We start from the raw sequence: 18,952 nt of genomic DNA, 5'->3' as shown, positions 1-18,952 counted from the left end.
CTTCACCAACACAGATATATGCATCTCCAGGTGCACCTAAACATACACCTGGGTTAAAAGACATTCACCTGGATTACACCTGGGTTAAAAGACATTCACCTGGATTACACCTGGGTTAAAAGACATTCACCTGGATTACACCTGGGTTAGAAGACATTCACCTGGATTACACCTGGATTAGAAGACATTCACCTGGATTAGAAGACGTACGCCTGGATTAGAAGACATTCACCTGGATTAGAAGACATTCACCTGGATTACACCTGGATTAGAAGACATTCACCTGGATTACACCTGGGTTAGAAGACATTCACCTGGATTACACCTGGATTAGAAGACATTCACCTGGATTACACCTGGGTTAGAAGACATTCACCTGGATTACACCTGGGTTAGAAGACATTCACCTGGATTACACTTGGGTTAGAAGACATTCACCTGGATTAGAAGACAATCACCTGGATTACACCTGGGTTAGAAGACATTCACCTGGATTACACCAGGGTTAGAAGACATTCACCTGGATTACACCTGGGTTAGAAGACATTCACCTGGATTACACTTGGGTTAGAAGACATTCACCTGGATTAGAAGACGTATGCCTGGATTAGAAGACATACACCTGGATTACACCTGGGTTAGAAAACATTAACTTGGATTACACCTGGGTTAGAAGACATTCACCTGGATTACACCTGGGTTAGAAGACATTCACCTGGATTACACCTGGGTTAGAAGACATTCACCTGGATTACACCTGGGTTAGAAGACATTCACCTGGATTACACCAGGGTTAGAAGACATTCACCTGGATTACACCTGGATTAGAAGACAATCACCTGGATTACACCTGGGTTAGAAGACAATCACCTGGATTAGAAGACATTCACCTGGATTAGAAGACATTCACCTGGATTAGAAGACATTCACCTGGGTTAGAAGACGTAGGTTTGCATCCCTTCATAGAGCACTACTTTAGACCAGAGCCCTATTTCCTGTATAGGTCACTACTTTAGACCAGAGCCCTATTCCCTATATAGGTCACTACTTTAGACCAGAGCCCTATTCCCTATATAGGTCACTACTTTAGACCAGAGCCCTATTTCCTGTATAGTGGACTACTTTAGACCAGGGCCCTATTCCCTATATAGGTCACTACTTTAGACCAGGGCCCTATTCCCTATATAGGTCACTACTTTAGACCAGGGCCCTATTCCCTATATAGGTCACTACTTTAGACCAGGGCCCTATTCCCTATATAGGTCACTACTTTAGACCAGAGTCCTATTCCCTATATAGTACACTACTTTTGACCAGGGCCCATAGGGAGACTCATTTATCCCCTGTCCCATGGCCATGATTCTTATCAACAGGGATCTCATATCTCTGTCCTCCATCCCCCAGTAGGGCCATGTTATCGGGGTGGTGCTGCAGGATTCTGGCCCCAGTAGGGCCATGATATTTGGGTAACACAGCAGGATTCTTATCCCCAATAGGGCCATGATGTTGGGGTAACACAGCAGGATTCTTATCCCCAATAGGGCCATGATGTTGGGGTAACACAGCAGGATTCTTATCCCCAGTAGGGCCATGAGATTTTGGTAACAAAGCAGGATTCTTATCCCCAATAGGGCCATGATATTTCGGTGTGATATGGCAGGATTCTTACCCTCAGTAGGGCCATGATATTGGGGTGATATAGCAGGATTCTTACCCCCAGTAGGGCCATGATATTGAGGTGATATAGCAGGATTCTTACCCCCAGTAGGGCCATGATATTGGGGTAACACAGCAGGATTCTTATCCCCAGTAGGGCCATGATGTTGGGGTGATATAGCAGGATTCTTACCCCCAGTAGGGCCATGATATTGGGGTGGTGCAGCATTGCAAACAGCTTGGCCTCCTGACGAACGCTCTCTAGGATCTGTCCCTCCTCCTCATCGGGGTCCCGCCTCGCAGCCTTCACCGCCACCTCCGCCCCTCGCCACATGGCACGGTACACCTTCCCAAAACCACCCACCCCGATGATCTCCTCCAGGGTCAGCTCCGAGAAGTCAACCTCCAGAACTGAGGGAGAGAGGGAACAGGGTATGAGAGGGAACAGGGTATGAGAGGGAACAGGGTATGATAAGTAACAGGGTATGAAGGAACAGGGTATGAAGGAACAGGGTATGAGGGAACAGGGTATGAGAAGGAACAGGGTATGAGGGAACAGGGTATGAGAGGGAACAGGGTATGATAGGGAAAAGGGGTACAGAGAAAGAGGACAGAGAGTGAGCAATGACAGACTAAAGGTAATGTAGACATAACATGTTACAGACTAAAGATAATGTAATGTAGATATAACAGGCTACAGAACAAAAAGTGATTTTGGAATATATAGAGTGATATGAACAGGCCACAGAGACCCTATTAAATTGTTCAGGGAGAAATCCAAACCAGTCTAATTGGAGTTAATGACAGTGGAGGCAGAATCCTGATTTTACCTAAGCAGGAGAACAGAAGTAAGGATACATCAAAAATCGTGTAATAAAACCGATTGTCAACCTACAATATTATCATACATTATGAATACAGTTTAAACAGGTTTTTATACCAGTTTTCGGTATAAAAAGCCTCTAAAATATATGTAAACCGACTGGTTTTTGTTGTCTTGGAAAGCTGTGAGTCCTATTGTAGAATACATTATCAGTACTGGTTTCATTTACAGCCGGTCCGTCCTGTCATCAACTGATGTCAACCAGTGCATTGATGTGGATGGACTGCATTGTTTCAATGGAATGTTGGCATATTGGCAGTTAAGGGAAAACATGTATAAAATAATTCCTGTAAAACCGGCAGGCTAGCTAACACACAAACGGTGCAGATAAAGTCTTCAAATTCATTATTTTTACACAATATCTCATCACAGCACTGGCTGACCAAGGTTCACCAACTCCCTGACCAAAATGGCTGACCTTTATCGCATCGTAAGAAGGTTCATGTCCATTCTAGAATTCAAACTCCTAATTCCATGGAACAGACACTCCTGTCCACCAATGAGAGGAGATAATGAGGACGAAGAGTGGGTAAAGGATATGAAGAGGACAGGAAAAGGGTGGGACAGAGAACGTACATACAACAGAGATAGGACAGAGAGAGTCAACCTCTAGAACTGAAAGAAGAGAAGGAGGAACAGAGACCTATGCTGTACAGTATACAGTAGGACAGAGAGACAGAAACAGGGAACCAAGAGACAATATTGGGCAGAGAGACAGAAAAAGAGTACAACGAGAAAATATTGGACAGAGAGAGAAACAGGGATACCAAAAGAGACGATATTGGACAGAGAGAGAGAGAAACAGGGATACCAAGAGACGATATTGGACAGAGAGAGAGAGAAACAGGGATCCCAAGAGATGATATTGGACAGAGAGATACCAAGAGACAATATTGGACAGAGAGAGAGAGAGAAACAGGGATACCAAGAGACGATATTGGACAGAGAGAGAGAGAAACAGGGATACCAAGAGACAATGTTGGACAGAGAGAGAGAGAAACAGGGATACCAAGAGACGATATTGGACAGAGAGAGAGAGAGAAACAGGGATCCCAAGAGATGATATTGGACAGAGAGATACCAAGAGACAATATTGGACAGAGAGAGAGAAACAGGGATACCAAGAGACGATATTGGACAGAGAGAGAGAGAAACAGGGATACCAAGAGACGATATTGGACAGAGAGAGAGAGAAACAGGGATACCAAGAGACGATATTGGACAGAGAGAGAGAGAGAAACAGGGATACCAAGAGAAGATATTGGACAGAGAGAGAGAGAGAAACAGGGATACCAAGAGAATATATTGGACAGAGAGAGAGAGAGAAACAGGGATACCAAGAGACGATATTGGACAGAGAGAGAGAGAAACAGGGATACCAAGAGACAATATTGGACGGAGAGAGAGAGAAACAGGGATACCAAGAGACAATATTGGACAGAGAGAGAAACAGGGATACCAAGAGATGATATTGGACAGAGAGAGAGAAACAGGGATACCAAGGGACGATATTGGACAGAGAGAGAAACAGGGATACCAAGAGATGATATTGGACAGAGAGAGAGAGAGAAACAGGGATAGCAAGAGACGATATTGGACAGAGAGAGAGAGAAACAGGGATACCAAGAGACGATATTGGACAGAGAGAGAGAGAAACAGGGATACCAAGAGACGATATAGGACAGAGAGAGAGAGAAACAGGGATACCAAGAGACGATATTGGACAGAGAGAGAGAGAAACAGGGATACCAAGAGACGATATTGGACAGAGAGAGAGAGAAACAGGGATACCAAGAGACGATATTGGACAGAGAGAGAGAGAGAAACAGGGATACCAAGAGACGATATTGGACAGAGAGAGAGAGAGAAACAGGGATACCAAGAGACGATATTAGACAGAGAGAGAGAAACAGGGATACCAAGAGACGATATTGGACAGAGAGAGAGAAACAGGGATACCAAGAGACGATATTGGACAGAGAGAGAGAGAAACAGGGATACCAAGAGACGATATTGGACAGAGAGAGAGAGAAACAGGGATACCAAGAGACAATATTGGACAGAGAGAGAGAGAAACAGGGATACCAAGAGACGATATTGGACAGAGAGAGAGAGAAACAGGGATACCAAGAGACAATATTGGACAGAGAGAGAGAGAAACAGGGATACCAAGAGACAATATTGGACAGAGAGAGAGAAACATGGATATCAAGAGACAATATTGGACAGAGAGAGAGAGAGAAACAGGGATACCAAGAGACGTTATTGGACAGAGAGACAAACAGGGATACCAAGAGAAGATATTTGACAGAGAGAGAGAAACAGGGATACCAAGAGACAATATTGGACAGAGAGAGAGAAACAGGGATACCAAGAGACGGTATTGGACAGAGAGAGAGAGAGAAACAGGGATACCAAGAGACAATATTGGACAGAGAGATACCAAGAGACGATATTGGACAGAGAGAGGACAGAGAGAGACAGAGAGAGATGCCAAGAGACGATATTGGACAGAGAGAGAGAGAAACAGGGATACCAAGAGACGATATTGGACAGAGAGAGAGAGAGAAACAGGGATACCAAGAGACAATATTGGACAGAGAGAGAGAAACAGGGATACCAAGAGACGATATTGGACAGAGAGAGAAACAGGGATACCAAGAGACGATATTGGACAGAGAGAGAGAAACAAGGGATACCAAGAGACGATATTGGACAGAGAGAGAGAGAAACAGGGATACCAAGAGACGATATTGGACAGAGAGAGAGCAATGAGAGACTAAAGGTAATGTAAAGGGATATACAGACTGGCATGAACAGACGTCCTCTATACAAAAACATAATTCAATGATTCATAACCATAAATTAGCTTCAATCAAACTCTTATATTTATCTACCTTTCTCACCAATGCACCCAGCCTGGTTCCAGGTCTGTTTGTGCTATCATATCAACTCCTTGCCAGCGTGACAAGGAGTGGCAAGTGGCATGATGGCCCAAACAGACTGGTACCCGGGTTACAATGCACCAGGAAATCATGAAGGTTGAGACTTGGGGCTCTATTCAGTCTGTAAAGCTGAAGACGTGGGGCTCTATTCAGTCTGTAAAGCTGAAGACGTGGGGCTCTATTCAGTCTGTAAAGCTGAAGACTTGGGGCTCTATTCAGTCTGTAAAGCTGAAGACTTGGGGCTCTATTCAGTCTGTAAAGCTGAAGACTTGGTGCTCAATTCAGTCTGTAAAGCGGAATACTTGGGGCTCTATTCAGTCTGTAAAGCTGAAGATTTAGGGCTCTATTCAGTCTGTAAATCTGAATATTTAGGGCTCTATTCAGTCTGTAAAGCTGAAGACTTCGGGCTCTATTCAGTCTGTAAAGATGAAGACTTAGGGCTCTATTCAGTCTGTAAAGCTGAAGCATTACAGATTCTGAGATAGAAATGCAGCATTTACCATGAATGCTGACTCCACTAAGGAGGGAAAAACTGCCTTTAAATTTCAATCGTAACCTAGTGGTTAGAGCGTTGGACTAGTAACCGAAGGTTGCAAGTTCGAATCCCAGAGCTGACAAGGTACAAATCTGTTGTTCTGCCCCTGAACAAGGCAGTTAACCCACTGTTCCTAGGCCATCACTGAAAATAAGAATTTTCTTAACTGACTTGCCTAGTTAAATAAAGGTAACATAATACAAAATTAAAACGCTGAACTTCCTGCGATACGGATCGAATAGAGCCCTTAAACTGTTTTCGTTAGTTGATGCACTACTTCTTCACATACAACAGAGTCTATGGGTGATGTAGGTACTGTATGTTGGTGGTAAACGTTGCCATTGTGAATCACTAACAGTCTGCTAAGCAGCCTTACTGACCTTGATAAATATTTCACTAGAGATGTTGTACAGTACGTGATGTGAAAGTAGGCCAGGAGCCATGCTGCCTCTGAAACATGGAGGATGTGTCCCAAACCGTACCCTATCACCTATGTAGTGCACTACTTTTGACCAGGTCCCATAGGGCTCTAGTTAAAAGTAGTGCACTATATAGGGAATACCGAGCAAACAGGGAACATTACCAGAACATTAGATTCCCATTAAGTTCTAGTTAGGGTTTTATTTAACATTAGGATGATAACGTCCCAAAAAAATCTAATTAACGTTTTTGAAAACAAAATGTTTTATTTTTTAATTAAAAAAATTATGAAATATCCTGGGAATGTTCTCTTAACATTTACTAAAATGTTGTGCACAACATCTGTAACAACCATCTCAGAACAATCTCCAACATCTGTGTCAACCATCTCAGAACATTCCCCAACATCTGTGTCAACCATCTCAGAACATTCCCCAACATCTGTGTCAACCATCTCAGAACATTCCCCAACATCTGTGTCAACCATCTCAGAACATTCCCCAACATCTGTGTCAACAATCTCAGAACATTCCACAACATCTCTAACAACATCTCAGAACTGGGAATTCTCCAGCTTCAGACGTAAGAGAGACTACAGAGTAACAATAGATAGATACAGACCACAGAGTAACACTAGATAGATACAGACCACAGAGTAACAGTAGATAGATACAGACCACAGAGTAACAGTAGATAGATACAGACCACAGAGTAACAGTAGATAGATACAGACCACAGAGTAACAGTAGATAGATACAGACCACAGAGTAACACTAGATAGATACAGACCACAGAGTAACAGTAGATAGATACAGAGTAACAGTAGATAGATACAGAGTAACAGTAGATAGATACAGACCACAGAGTAACAGTAGACAGATACAGACCACAGAGTAACAATAGATACAGACCACAGAGTAACAGTAGATAGATACAGACCACAGAGTAACAGTAGATAGATACAGACCACAGAGTAACACTAGATAGATACAGAGTAACAGTAGATAGATACAGACCACAGAGTAACACTAGATAGATACAGACCACAGAGTAACAGTAGAGAGATACAGACCACAGAGTAACACTAGATAGATACAGAGTAACAGTAGATAGATACAGACCACAGAGTAACACTAGATAGATACAGAGTAACAGTAGATAGATACAGACCACAGAGTAACAGTAGACAGATACAGACCACAGAGTAACAATAGATAGATACAGACCACAGAGTAACACTAGATAGATACAGACCACAGAGTAACACTAGATAGATACAGACCACAGAGTAACAATAGATACAGACCACAGAGTAACAGTAGATAGATACAGACCACAGAGTAACACTAGATAGATACAGACCACAGAGTAACAGTAGATAGATACAGACCACAGAGTAACAATAGATACAGACCACAGAGTAACAGTAGATAGATACAGACCACAGAGTAACAGTAGATAGATACAGACCACAGAGTAACACTACAGTTCCATTACATTACACAAATCATTGGACGAAGATGTCCTCTGTAGGGGGAGCAGTAAGTCTTGGTCTTGAACATTGACACACTTCGCTTTGCGGTAAGGTTTTGGAAGCATATATTGTTGAGAAATAATTTTCTAAAAACATTTTTTTTTTACATTTATCTAACGAGGCAGGTCAGTTAAGAACAGATTCTTATTTACAATGACAGCCTACCGGGGAACAGTGGGTTAACTGCCTTGCTCAGGGGGCAGAGCAACAGATGTTTAACCTTGTCAGCACAGGGATTCAATCTAGCAACATTTCGGTTACTGGCCCCACTCTCTAACCACCAGGCTACCTGCCTCCCCCCTCTAACCACTAGGCTACCTGCCTCCCCCTTCTAACCACCAGGCTACCTGCCTCCCCCTCTAACCACCAGGCTACCTGCCTCCTCCCTCTAACCACTAGGCTACCTGCCTCCTCCCTCTAACCACTAGGCTACCTGCCTCCTCCCTCTAACCACCAGGCTACCTGCCTCCCCCTCTAGCCACTAGGCTACCTGCCTCCCCCTCTAACCACTAGGCTACCTGCCTCCCCCTCTAACCACCAGGCTACCTGCCTCCTCCCTCTAACCACTAGGCTACCTGCCTCCTCCCTCTAACCACTAGGCTACCTGCCTCCTCCCTCTAACCACTAGGCTACCTGCCTCCTCCCTCTAACCACTAGGCTACCTGCCTCCTCCCTCTAACCACTAGGCTACCTGCCTCCTCCCTCTAACCACTAGGCTACCTGCCTCCCCCTCTAACCACTAGGCTACCTGCCTCCCCCTCTAACCACCAGGCTACCTGCCTCCCCCTCTAACCACTAGGCTACCTGCCTCCTCCCTCTAACCACTAGGCTACCTGCCTCCTCCCTCTAACCACTAGGCTACCTGCCTCCTCCCTCTAACCACTAGGCTACCTGCCTCCTCCCTCTAACCACTAGGCTACCTGCCTCCTCCCTCTAACCACTAGGCTACCTGCCTCCTCCCTCTAACCACTAGGCTACCTGCCTCCTCCCTCTAACCACTAGGCTACCTGCCTCCTCCCTCTAACCACTAGGCTACCTGCCTCCTCCCTCTAACCACTAGGCTACCTGCCTCCTCCCTCTAACCACCAGGCTACCTGCCTCCTAACCACTAGGCTACCTGCCTCCTCCCTCTAACCACCAGGCTACCTGCCTCCTAACCACTAGGCTACCTGCCTCCCCCTAACCACTAGGCTACCTGCCTCCTCCCTCTAACCACTAGGCTACCTGCCTCCTCCCTCTAACCACTAGGCTACCTGCCTCCTCCCTCTAACCACTAGGCTACCTGCCTCATCCCTCTAACCACTAGGCTACCTGCCTCCTCCCTCTAACCACTAGGCTACCTGCCTCCTCCCTCTAACCACCAGGCTACCTGCCTCCTAACCACTAGGCTACCTGCCTCCCCCTCTAACCACCAGGCTACCTGCCTCCCCCTCTAACCACCAGGCTACCTGCCTCCCCCTCTAACCACCAGGCTACCTGCCTCCCCTCTAACCACTAGGCTACCTGCCTCCCCCTCTAACCACCAGGCTACCTGCCTCCCCCTCTAACCACCAGGCTACCTGCCTCCCCCTCTAACCACTAGGCTACCTGCCTCCCCCTCTAACCACCAGGCTACCTGCCTCCCCCTCTAACCACCAGGCTACCTGCCTCCCCCTCTAACCACCAGGCTACCTGCCTCCCCCTCTAACCACCAGGCTACCTGCCTCCCCTCCTCTAACCACCAGGCTACCTGCCTCCCCCTCTAACCACCAGGCTACCTGCCTCCCCCTCTAACCACCAGGCTACCTGCCTCCCCCTCTAACCACCAGGCTACCTGCCTCCCCCTCTAACCACCAGGCTACCTGCCCCCCTCTAACCACCAGGCTACCTGCCTCCCCCTCTACCCACTAGGCTACCTGCCTCCCCTCTACCCACTAGGCTACCTGCCTCCTTCCTCTAACCACTAGGCTACCTGCCTCCTCCCTCTAACCACTAGGCTACCTGCCTCCTCCCTCTAACCACTAGGCTACCTGCCTCCTCCCTCTAACCACTAGGCTACCTGCCTCCTCCCTCTAACCACTAGGCTACCTGCCTCCTCCCTCTAACCACTAGGCTACCTGCCTCCTCCCTCTAACCACTAGGCTACCTGCCTCCTCCCTCTAACCACTAGGCTACCTGCCTCCTCCCTCTAACCACCAGGCTACCTGCCTCCTAACCACTAGGCTACCTGCCTCCTCCCTCTAACCACCAGGCTACCTGCCTCCTAACCACTAGGCTACCTGCCTCCCCCTCTAACCACTAGGCTAGGCTACCTGCCTCCTCCCTCTAACCACGAGGCTACCTGCCTCCCCCTCTAACCACCAGGCTACCTGCCTCCTCCCTCTAACCACTAGGCTACCTGCCTCCTCCCTCTAACCACTAGGCTACCTGCCTCCTCCCTCTAACCACTAGGCTACCTGCCTCCTCCCTCTAACCACTAGGCTACCTGCCTCCTCCCTCTAACCACTAGGCTACCTGCCTCCTCCCTCTAACCACTAGGCTACCTGCCTCCTCCCTCTAACCACTAGGCTACCTGCCTCCCCCTCTAACCACTAGGCTACCTGGCTAACCACTAGGCTGCCTCCCCCCTCTAACCACCAGGCTACCTGCCTCCTCCCTCTAACCACTAGGCTACCTGCCTCCTCCCTCTAACCACTAGGCTACCTGTCTCCTCCCTCTAACCACTAGGCTACCTGCCTCCTCCCTCTAACCACTAGGCTACCTGCCTCCTCCCTCTAACCACTAGGCTACCTGCCTCCTCCCTCTAACCACTAGGCTACCTGCCTCCTCCCTCTAACCACTAGGCTACCTGCCTCCTCCCTCTAACCACTAGGCTACCTGCCTCCTCCCTCTAACCACTAGGCTACCTGCCTCCTCCCTCTAACCACTAGGCTACCTGCCTCCTCCCTCTAACCACCAGGCTACCTGCCTCCCCCTCTAACCACCAGGCTACCTGCCTCCCCCTCTACCCACTAGGCTACCTGCCTCCCCCTCTACCCACTAGGCTACCTGCCTCCCCCTCTAACCACCAGGCTACCTGCCTCCCCCTCTAACCACCAGGCTACCTGCCTCCCCCTCTAACCACTAGGCTACCTGCCTCCCCCTCTAACCACTAGGCTAGCTGCCTCCTCCCTCTAACCACTAGGCTACCTGCCTCCCCCTAACCACCAGGCTACCAGCCTCCCCCTCTAACCACCAGGCTACCTGCCTCCCCCTCTAACCACTAGGCTACCTGCCTCCTCCCTCTAACCACTAGGCTACCTGCCTCCTCCCTCTAACCACTAGGCTACCTGCCTCCTCCCTCTAACCACTAGGCTACCTGCCTCCTCCCTCTAACCACTAGGCTACCTGCCTCCTCCCTCTAACCACTAGGCTACCTGCCTCCTCCCTCTAACCACTAGGCTACCTGCCTCCTCCCTCTAACCACTAGGCTACCTGCCTCCTCCCTCTAACCACTAGGCTACCTGCCTCCTCCCTCTAACCACTAGGCTACCTGCCTCCTCCCTCTAACCACTAGGCTACCTGCCTCCTCCCTCTAACCACTAGGCTACCTGCCTCCTCCCTCTAACCACCAGGCTACCTGCCTCCTAACCACTAGGCTACCTGCCTCCTCCCTCTAACCACCAGGCTACCTGCCTCCTAACCACTAGGCTACCTGCCTCCCCCTCTAACCACTAGGCTACCTGCCTCCTCCCTCTAACCACTAGGCTACCTGCCTCCTCCCTCTAACCACTAGGCTACCTGCCTCCTCCCTCTAACCACTAGGCTACCTGCCTCATCCCTCTAACCACTAGGCTACCTGCCTCCTCCCTCTAACCACTAGGCTACCTGCCTCCTCCCTCTAACCACCAGGCTACCTGCCTCCTAACCACTAGGCTACCTGCCTCCCCCTCTAACCACCAGGCTACCTGCCTCCCCCTCTAACCACCAGGCTACCTGCCTCCCCCTCTAACCACCAGGCTACCTGCCTCCCCCTCTAACCACTAGGCTACCTGCCTCCCCCTCTAACCACCAGGCTACCTGCCTCCCCCTCTAACCACCAGGCTACCTGCCTCCCCCTCTAACCACCAGGCTACCTGCCTCCCCCTCTAACCACCAGGCTACCTGCCTCCCCCTCTAACCACCAGGCTACCTGCCTCCCCCTCTAACCACCAGGCTACCTGCCTCCCCCTCTAACCACCAGGCTACCTGCCTCCCCCTCTAACCACCAGGCTACCTGCCTCCCCCTCTAACCACCAGGCTACCTGCCCCCCTCTAACCACTAGGCTACCTGCCTCCTCCCTCTAACCACTAGGCTACCTGCCTCCTCCCTCTAACCACTAGGCTACCTGCCTCCTCCCTCTAACCACTAGGCTACCTGCCTCCTCCCTCTAACCACCAGGCTACCTGCCTCCTAACCACTAGGCTACCTGCCTCCTCCCTCTAACCACCAGGCTACCTGCCTCCTAACCACTAGGCTACCTGCCTCCCCCCTCTAACCACTAGGCTACCTGCCTCCTCCCTCTAACCACTAGGCTACCTGCCTCCTCCCTCTAACCACTAGGCTACCTGCCTCCTCCCTCTAACCACTAGGCTACCTGCCTCATCCCTCTAACCACTAGGCTACCTGCCTCCTCCCTCTAACCACTAGGCTACCTGCCTCCTCCCTCTAACCACCAGGCTACCTGCCTCCTAACCACTAGGCTACCTGCCTCCCCCTCTAACCACCAGGCTACCTGCCTCCCCCTCTAACCACCAGGCTACCTGCCTCCCCCTCTAACCACCAGGCTACCTGCCTCCCCCTCTAACCACTAGGCTACCTGCCTCCCCCTCTCTAACCACCAGGCTACCTGCCTCCCCCTCTAACCACCAGGCTACCTGCCTCCCCCTCTAACCACTAGGCTACCTGCCTCCCCCTCTAACCACCAGGCTACCTGCCTCCCCCTCTAACCACCAGGCTACCTGCCTCCCCTCTAACCACCAGGCTACCTGCCTCCCCCTCTAACCACCAGGCTACCTGCCTCCCCCTCTAACCACCAGGCTACCTGCCTCCCCCTCTAACCACCAGGCTACCTGCCTCCCCCTCTAACCACCAGGCTACCTGCCTCCCCCTCTAACCACCAGGCTACCTGCCTCCCCCTCTAACCACCAGGCTACCTGCCTCCCCCTCTAACCACCAGGCTACCTGCCCCCCCTCTAACCACTAGGCTACCTGCCTCCTCCCTCTAACCACTAGGCTACCTGCCTCCTCCCTCTAACCACTAGGCTACCTGCCTCCTCCCTCTAACCACTAGGCTACCTGCCTCCTCCCTCTAACCACCAGGCTACCTGCCTCCTAACCACTAGGCTACCTGCCTCCTCCCTCTAACCACCAGGCTACCTGCCTCCTAACCACTAGGCTACCTGCCTCCCCCTCTAACCACTAGGCTACCTGCCTCCTCCCTCTAACCACTAGGCTACCTGCCTCCTCCCTCTAACCACTAGGCTACCTGCCTCCTCCCTCTAACCACTAGGCTACCTGCCTCATCCCTCTAACCACTAGGCTACCTGCCTCCTCCCTCTAACCACTAGGCTACCTGCCTCCTCCCTCTAACCACTAGGCTACCTGCCTCCTCCCTCTAACCACTAGGCTACCTGCCTCCTCCCTCTAACCACCAGGCTACCTGCCTCCTAACCACTAGGCTACCTGCCTCCTCCTCTAACCACCAGGCTACCTGCCTCCTAACCACTAGGCTACCTGCCTCCTCCCTCTAACCACTAGGCTACCTGCCTCCTCCCTCTAACCACTAGGCTACCTGCCTCCTCCCTCTAACCACCAGGCTACCTGCCTCCTAACCACTAGGCTACCTGCCTCCTCCCTCTAACCACTAGGCTACCTGCCTCCTCCCTCTAACCACTAGGCTACCTGCCTCCTCCCTCTAACCACTAGGCTACCTGCCTCCTCCCTCTAACCACTAGGCTACCTGCCTCCTCCCTCTAACCACTAGGCTACCTGCCTCCTCCCTCTAACCACTAGGCTACCTGCCTCCTCCCTCTAACCACTAGGCTACCTGCCTCCTCCCTCTAACCAATAGGCTACCTGCCTCCTCCCTCTAACCACTAGGCTACCTGCCTCCTCCCTCTAACCACTAGGCTACCTGCCTCCTCCCTCTAACCACTAGGCTACCTGCCTCCTCCCTCTAACCACTAGGCTACCTGCCTCCTCCCTCTAACCACTAGGCTACCTGCCTCCTCCCTCTAACCACTAGGCTACCTGCCTCCTCCCTCTAACCACCAGGCTACCTGCCTCCTCCCTCTAACCACTAGGCTACCTGCCTCCTCCCTCTAACCACTAGGCTACCTGCCTCCTCCCTCTAACCACTAGGCTACCTGCCTCCTCCCTCTAACCACTAGGCTACCTGCCTCCTCCCTCTAACCACTAGGCTACCTGCCTCCTCCCTCTAACCACTAGGCTACCTGCCTCCTCCCTCTAACCACTAGGCTACCTGCCTCCTCCCTCTAACCACTAGGCTACCTGCCTCCTCCCTCTAACCACTAGGCTACCTGCCTCCTCCCTCTAACCACTAGGCTACCTGCCTCCTCCCTCTAACCACTAGGCTACCTGCCTCCTCCCTCTAACCACTAGGCTACCTGCCTCCTCCCTCTACCCACTAGGCTACCTGCCTCCTCCCTCTACCCACTAGGCTACCTGCCTCCTCCCTCTACCCACTAGGCTACCTGCCTCCTCCCTCTACCCACTAGGCTACCTGCCTCCTCCCTCTAACCACTAGGCTACCTGCCTCCTCCCTCTAACCACTAGGCCACCTGCCTCCTCCCTCTAACCACTAGGCCACCTGCCTCCTCCCTCTAACCACTAGGCCACCTGCCTCCTCCCTCTAACCACTAGGCTACCTGCCTCCTCCCTCTAACCACTAGGCTACCTGCCTCCTCCCTCTAACCACTAGGCTACCTGCCTCCTCCCTCTAACCACCAGGCTACCTGCCTCCCCCTCTAACCACCAGGCTACCTGCCTCCCCCTCTAACCACCAGGCTACCTGCCTCCCCCTCTAACCACCAGGCTACCTGCCTCCTCCCTCTACCCACTAGGCTACCTGCCTCCTCCCTCTACCCACTAGGCTACCTGCCTCCTCCCTCTACCCACTAGGCTACCTGCCTCCTCCCTCTAACCACTAGGCTACCTGCCTCCTCCCTCTAACCACTAGGCTACCTGCCTCCTCCCTCTAACCACTAGGCCACCTGCCTCCTCCTACTGTTAAGACCAGTTACAACCGTGTACAGTAAGTGTATATTTAGCAACTGCGTTTTTTTTGTTTTTGTTGATGTGATATAAAAGTAGAGTGATTTATGTTTCTAGAACCGTACCGCAGTTGAGAATCGATTCACGTTTAGATGGAGTATTTGGACTGTTTTTGGCCTCCAGGGCCAATTTGCTTTTGAAACAGAACATGTTTTAAGGTCCTTGGACTAAGGAGTAACGTTAAGACTCCTCTAGACCAAATATTAGGCTAGCTCAGCATAGCGGTACGTACCAGGGATGCTTCAAAGCTGTACGTACAGGGAGGGAAGAGCCGAGCGGCCCTGATATGATGTGCTAGGCGGGGTGTGTTGTACTGATAGTTACCTACAGCCTGTGGTGCAGGCCCAAGGCCTTGGTTGACAGAGAGAATATAATATGCCAGTCATTATCACGGTCTCCCAGCTACAGATTCTAGACTGCCCGGTAGATAGATTGTAACCTCTATTGCTATCAGTGGTAGCCTATTGCACCGAGATGACATAGCAGTAAACCAGAGTGGGGGCTATTTTGTCGGAGTGGCCAGATAAATGTGCAGGACAATGAAACATTGTAACATTGAACATGAGTAATAAACGACAACCTCTGGTATGCAGACGGTGGGGCTATGATACTCACGGTGTAGTGAAGGCACGGCGTAATCAGAGTACTCCTTCACTGACGTGTCTCTGTCCCGTATTTTCTCAGAGATTCCATTCCCAATACTGACATAATTACTGGGGAAAATGCCAACCCGATCCTCGATCAGCCCCGTCCACCAGCCCTCGTCCCCGGACACTAACGAGTCCTTCGACAGCACCTCCACCAGGTCACCCTTCCGCAGGCTGAGCTCGTCTTCCGCCCCAGCATCATAGTCGAACACAGCGGTCCAGTAGCCTGAGAGGTCCGGTCCTCCTGGGCCGCTAGCCGGAGCATCAACGCCGACAGTCCCGGCGACAGTGTCATTCTCCGGCCAGCAAAACGCTTCAGTTTCCAACCCATCTGGAGGAGAAGACACGTACCTTCTGCTGGGACTCAGGTTGTTGTCAAAAGCGGGTTTGGAGGCATCCATTGAAGCGATCCATAGGGGCAACCTGGTCCTGGATTACAGGGTGCAGTCTGCGGAGCTCGTAGCCAACACCTGCACGCACCGGGACACGAGGATGGTCGCAGCACCTTGGGTACAAAGCCACCCCGGCCACCGTGAGAACTAAGCAGCCTAGTGGGCTAATCCCGGCGAAGCGTCGCTGCTGCTGAAAACAGCCTCACTTTGGTTTTTGCAGCATTCGTTAATCTCTGTAGTGGTACCTAGCTACCTGCAGGACTAAATCAAGAATCACAATTCCCATTTAGGAAATGACCAGTTATGTTCCTCCTTTCCCACTTCCACTTTCCGTCGTTAATAATTCCCCTTGCTGTGTGCATGCGCTATCAACCACCCTTTCTCTCTTCTTTATTCCCAGCCAGCCAAACGTGCCAACAGACGAACCATGCCTCCTGTCTCCTACGATATGATTGGCGCACGTCTGCATCAATCACGTGTTTACCTTGATCCTATAGCTTCAGGTTGTATGTTGGACTGAGGTTGTGTGTGACAACCGTAATATAATTATGTTGCGAAAACGCCTTACCGGACAGTGGGCAAAATTAACAGGGTGTTTCCAACAAGGCGAACAAGCAAACCCGCTACAATATGAACAGCAACTTTAAAACAATCAGCACCATGGACAGCAACGACTTCAACAGAACGATGGGGGTTGCGGTTTCAGCCACACAGCAGTGGCCAACTCTGCACCCACCCAGCCTGCTGGCTGCGGCTCAATGAGAGAAGACACCAGGCAGCACTTATGTTGGGCTGGTGTGCCATGCTGTAGGGACCGGGACGGGGACGGGGGGGAGCATCAACTCTGCTCGGTCGCTGATCTACGCGTCATAATGAGTAGGCTAGCTATTAAGAATGCAATGCAATATGTAGATCGATGACCCTCTCTGCCATGCATGCTTATTGGGTCGCCCCCATTTTCAAATGCATACAAAGTCATTTGTAGATTTTTTTTTTTAAATACTGCCGTCTAACTCTTTGGTATGGTGCTACAGTGTAGGCTAACATAATTTACAATAGATCTACTTAGTATAAAAAATATATGCACCACAGATCCAAACAAGGATCTTTCTAACTGTCTGCTTTATTAGGTTGTTGACCAAAATCAAAACAATGTAAAATAAAATAAAATAAAAAGTGTCATGAAAATAATAAAATCAGTTAAGGTTAATTTCCTGCATAATTACCTGAAGAAAAAAATAGACATTTCATATTAAACAATAAAACAACAACCAATGATCAATAAATGAACAATCCAACTATTTGAGATATCAGTGACATTATGAGGGATAGCAAGGTGTTGTGTTGTTGTGACATTACCAGGGATAGCAAGGTGTGTGTTGTGTTGTTGTGACATTATGAGGGATAGCAAGGTGTGTGTTGTGTTGTTGTGACATTATGAGGGATAGCAAGGTGTGTGTTGTGTTGTTGTGACATTATGAGGGATAGCAAGGTGTGTGTTGTGTTGTTGTGACATTATGAGGGATAGCAAGGTGTGTGTTGTGTTGTTGTGACATTATGAGGGATAGCAAGGTGTTGTGTTGTTGTGGCATTATGAGGGATAGCAAGGTGTTATGTTGTTGTGACATTATGAGGGATAGCAAGGTGTTGTGTTGTTGTGACATTATGAGGGATAGCAAGGTGTGTGGTGTGTTGTGTCGTTGTGACATTATGAGGGATAGCAAGGTGTTGTGTTGTTGTGACATTATGAGGGATAGCAAGGTGTGTGTTGTGTTGTTGTGACATTATGAGGGATAGCAAGGTGTTGTGTTGTTGTGACATTATGAGGGATAGCAAGGTGTTGTGTTGTTGTGACATTATGAGGGATAGCAAGGTGTGTGGTGTGTTGTGTCGTTGTGACATTATGAGGGATAGCAAGGTGTTGTGTTGTTGTGGCATTATGAGGGATAGCAAGGTGTTGTGTTGTTGTGACATTATGAGGGATAGCAAGGTGTGTGGTGTGTTGTGTTGTTGTGACATTATGAGGGATAGCAAGGTGTTGTGTTGTTGTGGCATTATGAGGGATAGCAAGGTGTTATGTTGTTGTGACATTATGAGGGATAGCAAGGTGTTGTGTTGTTGTGACATTATGAGGGATAGCAAGGTGTTGTGTTGTTGTGACATTATGAGGGATAGCAAGGTGTGTGTTGTGTTGTTGTGACATTATGAGGGATAGCAAGGTGTGTGTTGTGTTGTTGTGACATTATGAGGGATAGCAAGGTGTGTGTTGTGTTGTTGTGACATTATGAGGGATAGCAAGGTGTTGTGTTGTTGTGGCATTATGAGGGATAGCAAGGTGTTATGTTGTTGTGACATTATGAGGGATAGCAAGGTGTGTGTTGTTGTGACATTATGAGGGATAGCAAGGTGTGTGCTGTGTTGTTGTGACATTATGAGGGATAGCAAGGTGTTATGTTGTTGTGACATTATGAGGGATAGCAAGGTGTTGTGTTGTTGTGACATTATGAGGGATAGCAAGGTGTTGTGTTGTTGTGACATTATGAGGGATAGCAAGGTGTTGTGTTGTTGTGACATTATGAGGGATAGCAAGGTGTTGTGTTGTTGTGACATTATGAGGGATAGCAAGGTGTGTGTTGTGTTGTTGTG

At 49.8% G+C, this 18,952-nt stretch overlaps 1 protein-coding gene across 1 annotated transcript in view; it reads right to left on the bottom strand.

Annotated features, from left to right (window-relative positions):
* Positions 1 to 16,809, bottom strand: part of map3k9 (mitogen-activated protein kinase kinase kinase 9) — a 49,417-nt gene extending 32,608 nt beyond the window's left edge. The window contains exons 1-2 of the mRNA XM_042330440.1: positions 15,883 to 16,809; positions 1,850 to 2,067 (exon numbers count right to left, since the gene is read on the bottom strand). Coding sequence (XP_042186374.1) covers positions 1,850 to 2,067; positions 15,883 to 16,315 — 651 coding nt within the window. The 5' untranslated portion in view covers positions 16,316 to 16,809. The remainder of the gene's footprint in view (positions 1 to 1,849; positions 2,068 to 15,882) is intronic.
* Between the last annotated feature and the right edge of the window lie 2,143 nt (positions 16,810 to 18,952).

This window comes from Oncorhynchus tshawytscha, linkage group LG11, assembly GCF_018296145.1.
Source record: "Oncorhynchus tshawytscha isolate Ot180627B linkage group LG11, Otsh_v2.0, whole genome shotgun sequence".
Classification (NCBI taxonomy): domain Eukaryota; kingdom Metazoa; phylum Chordata; class Actinopteri; order Salmoniformes; family Salmonidae; genus Oncorhynchus; species Oncorhynchus tshawytscha.
Note: the sequence above shows the minus strand (reverse complement) of the source record. Positions and strands in the feature narration are given on the sequence as shown.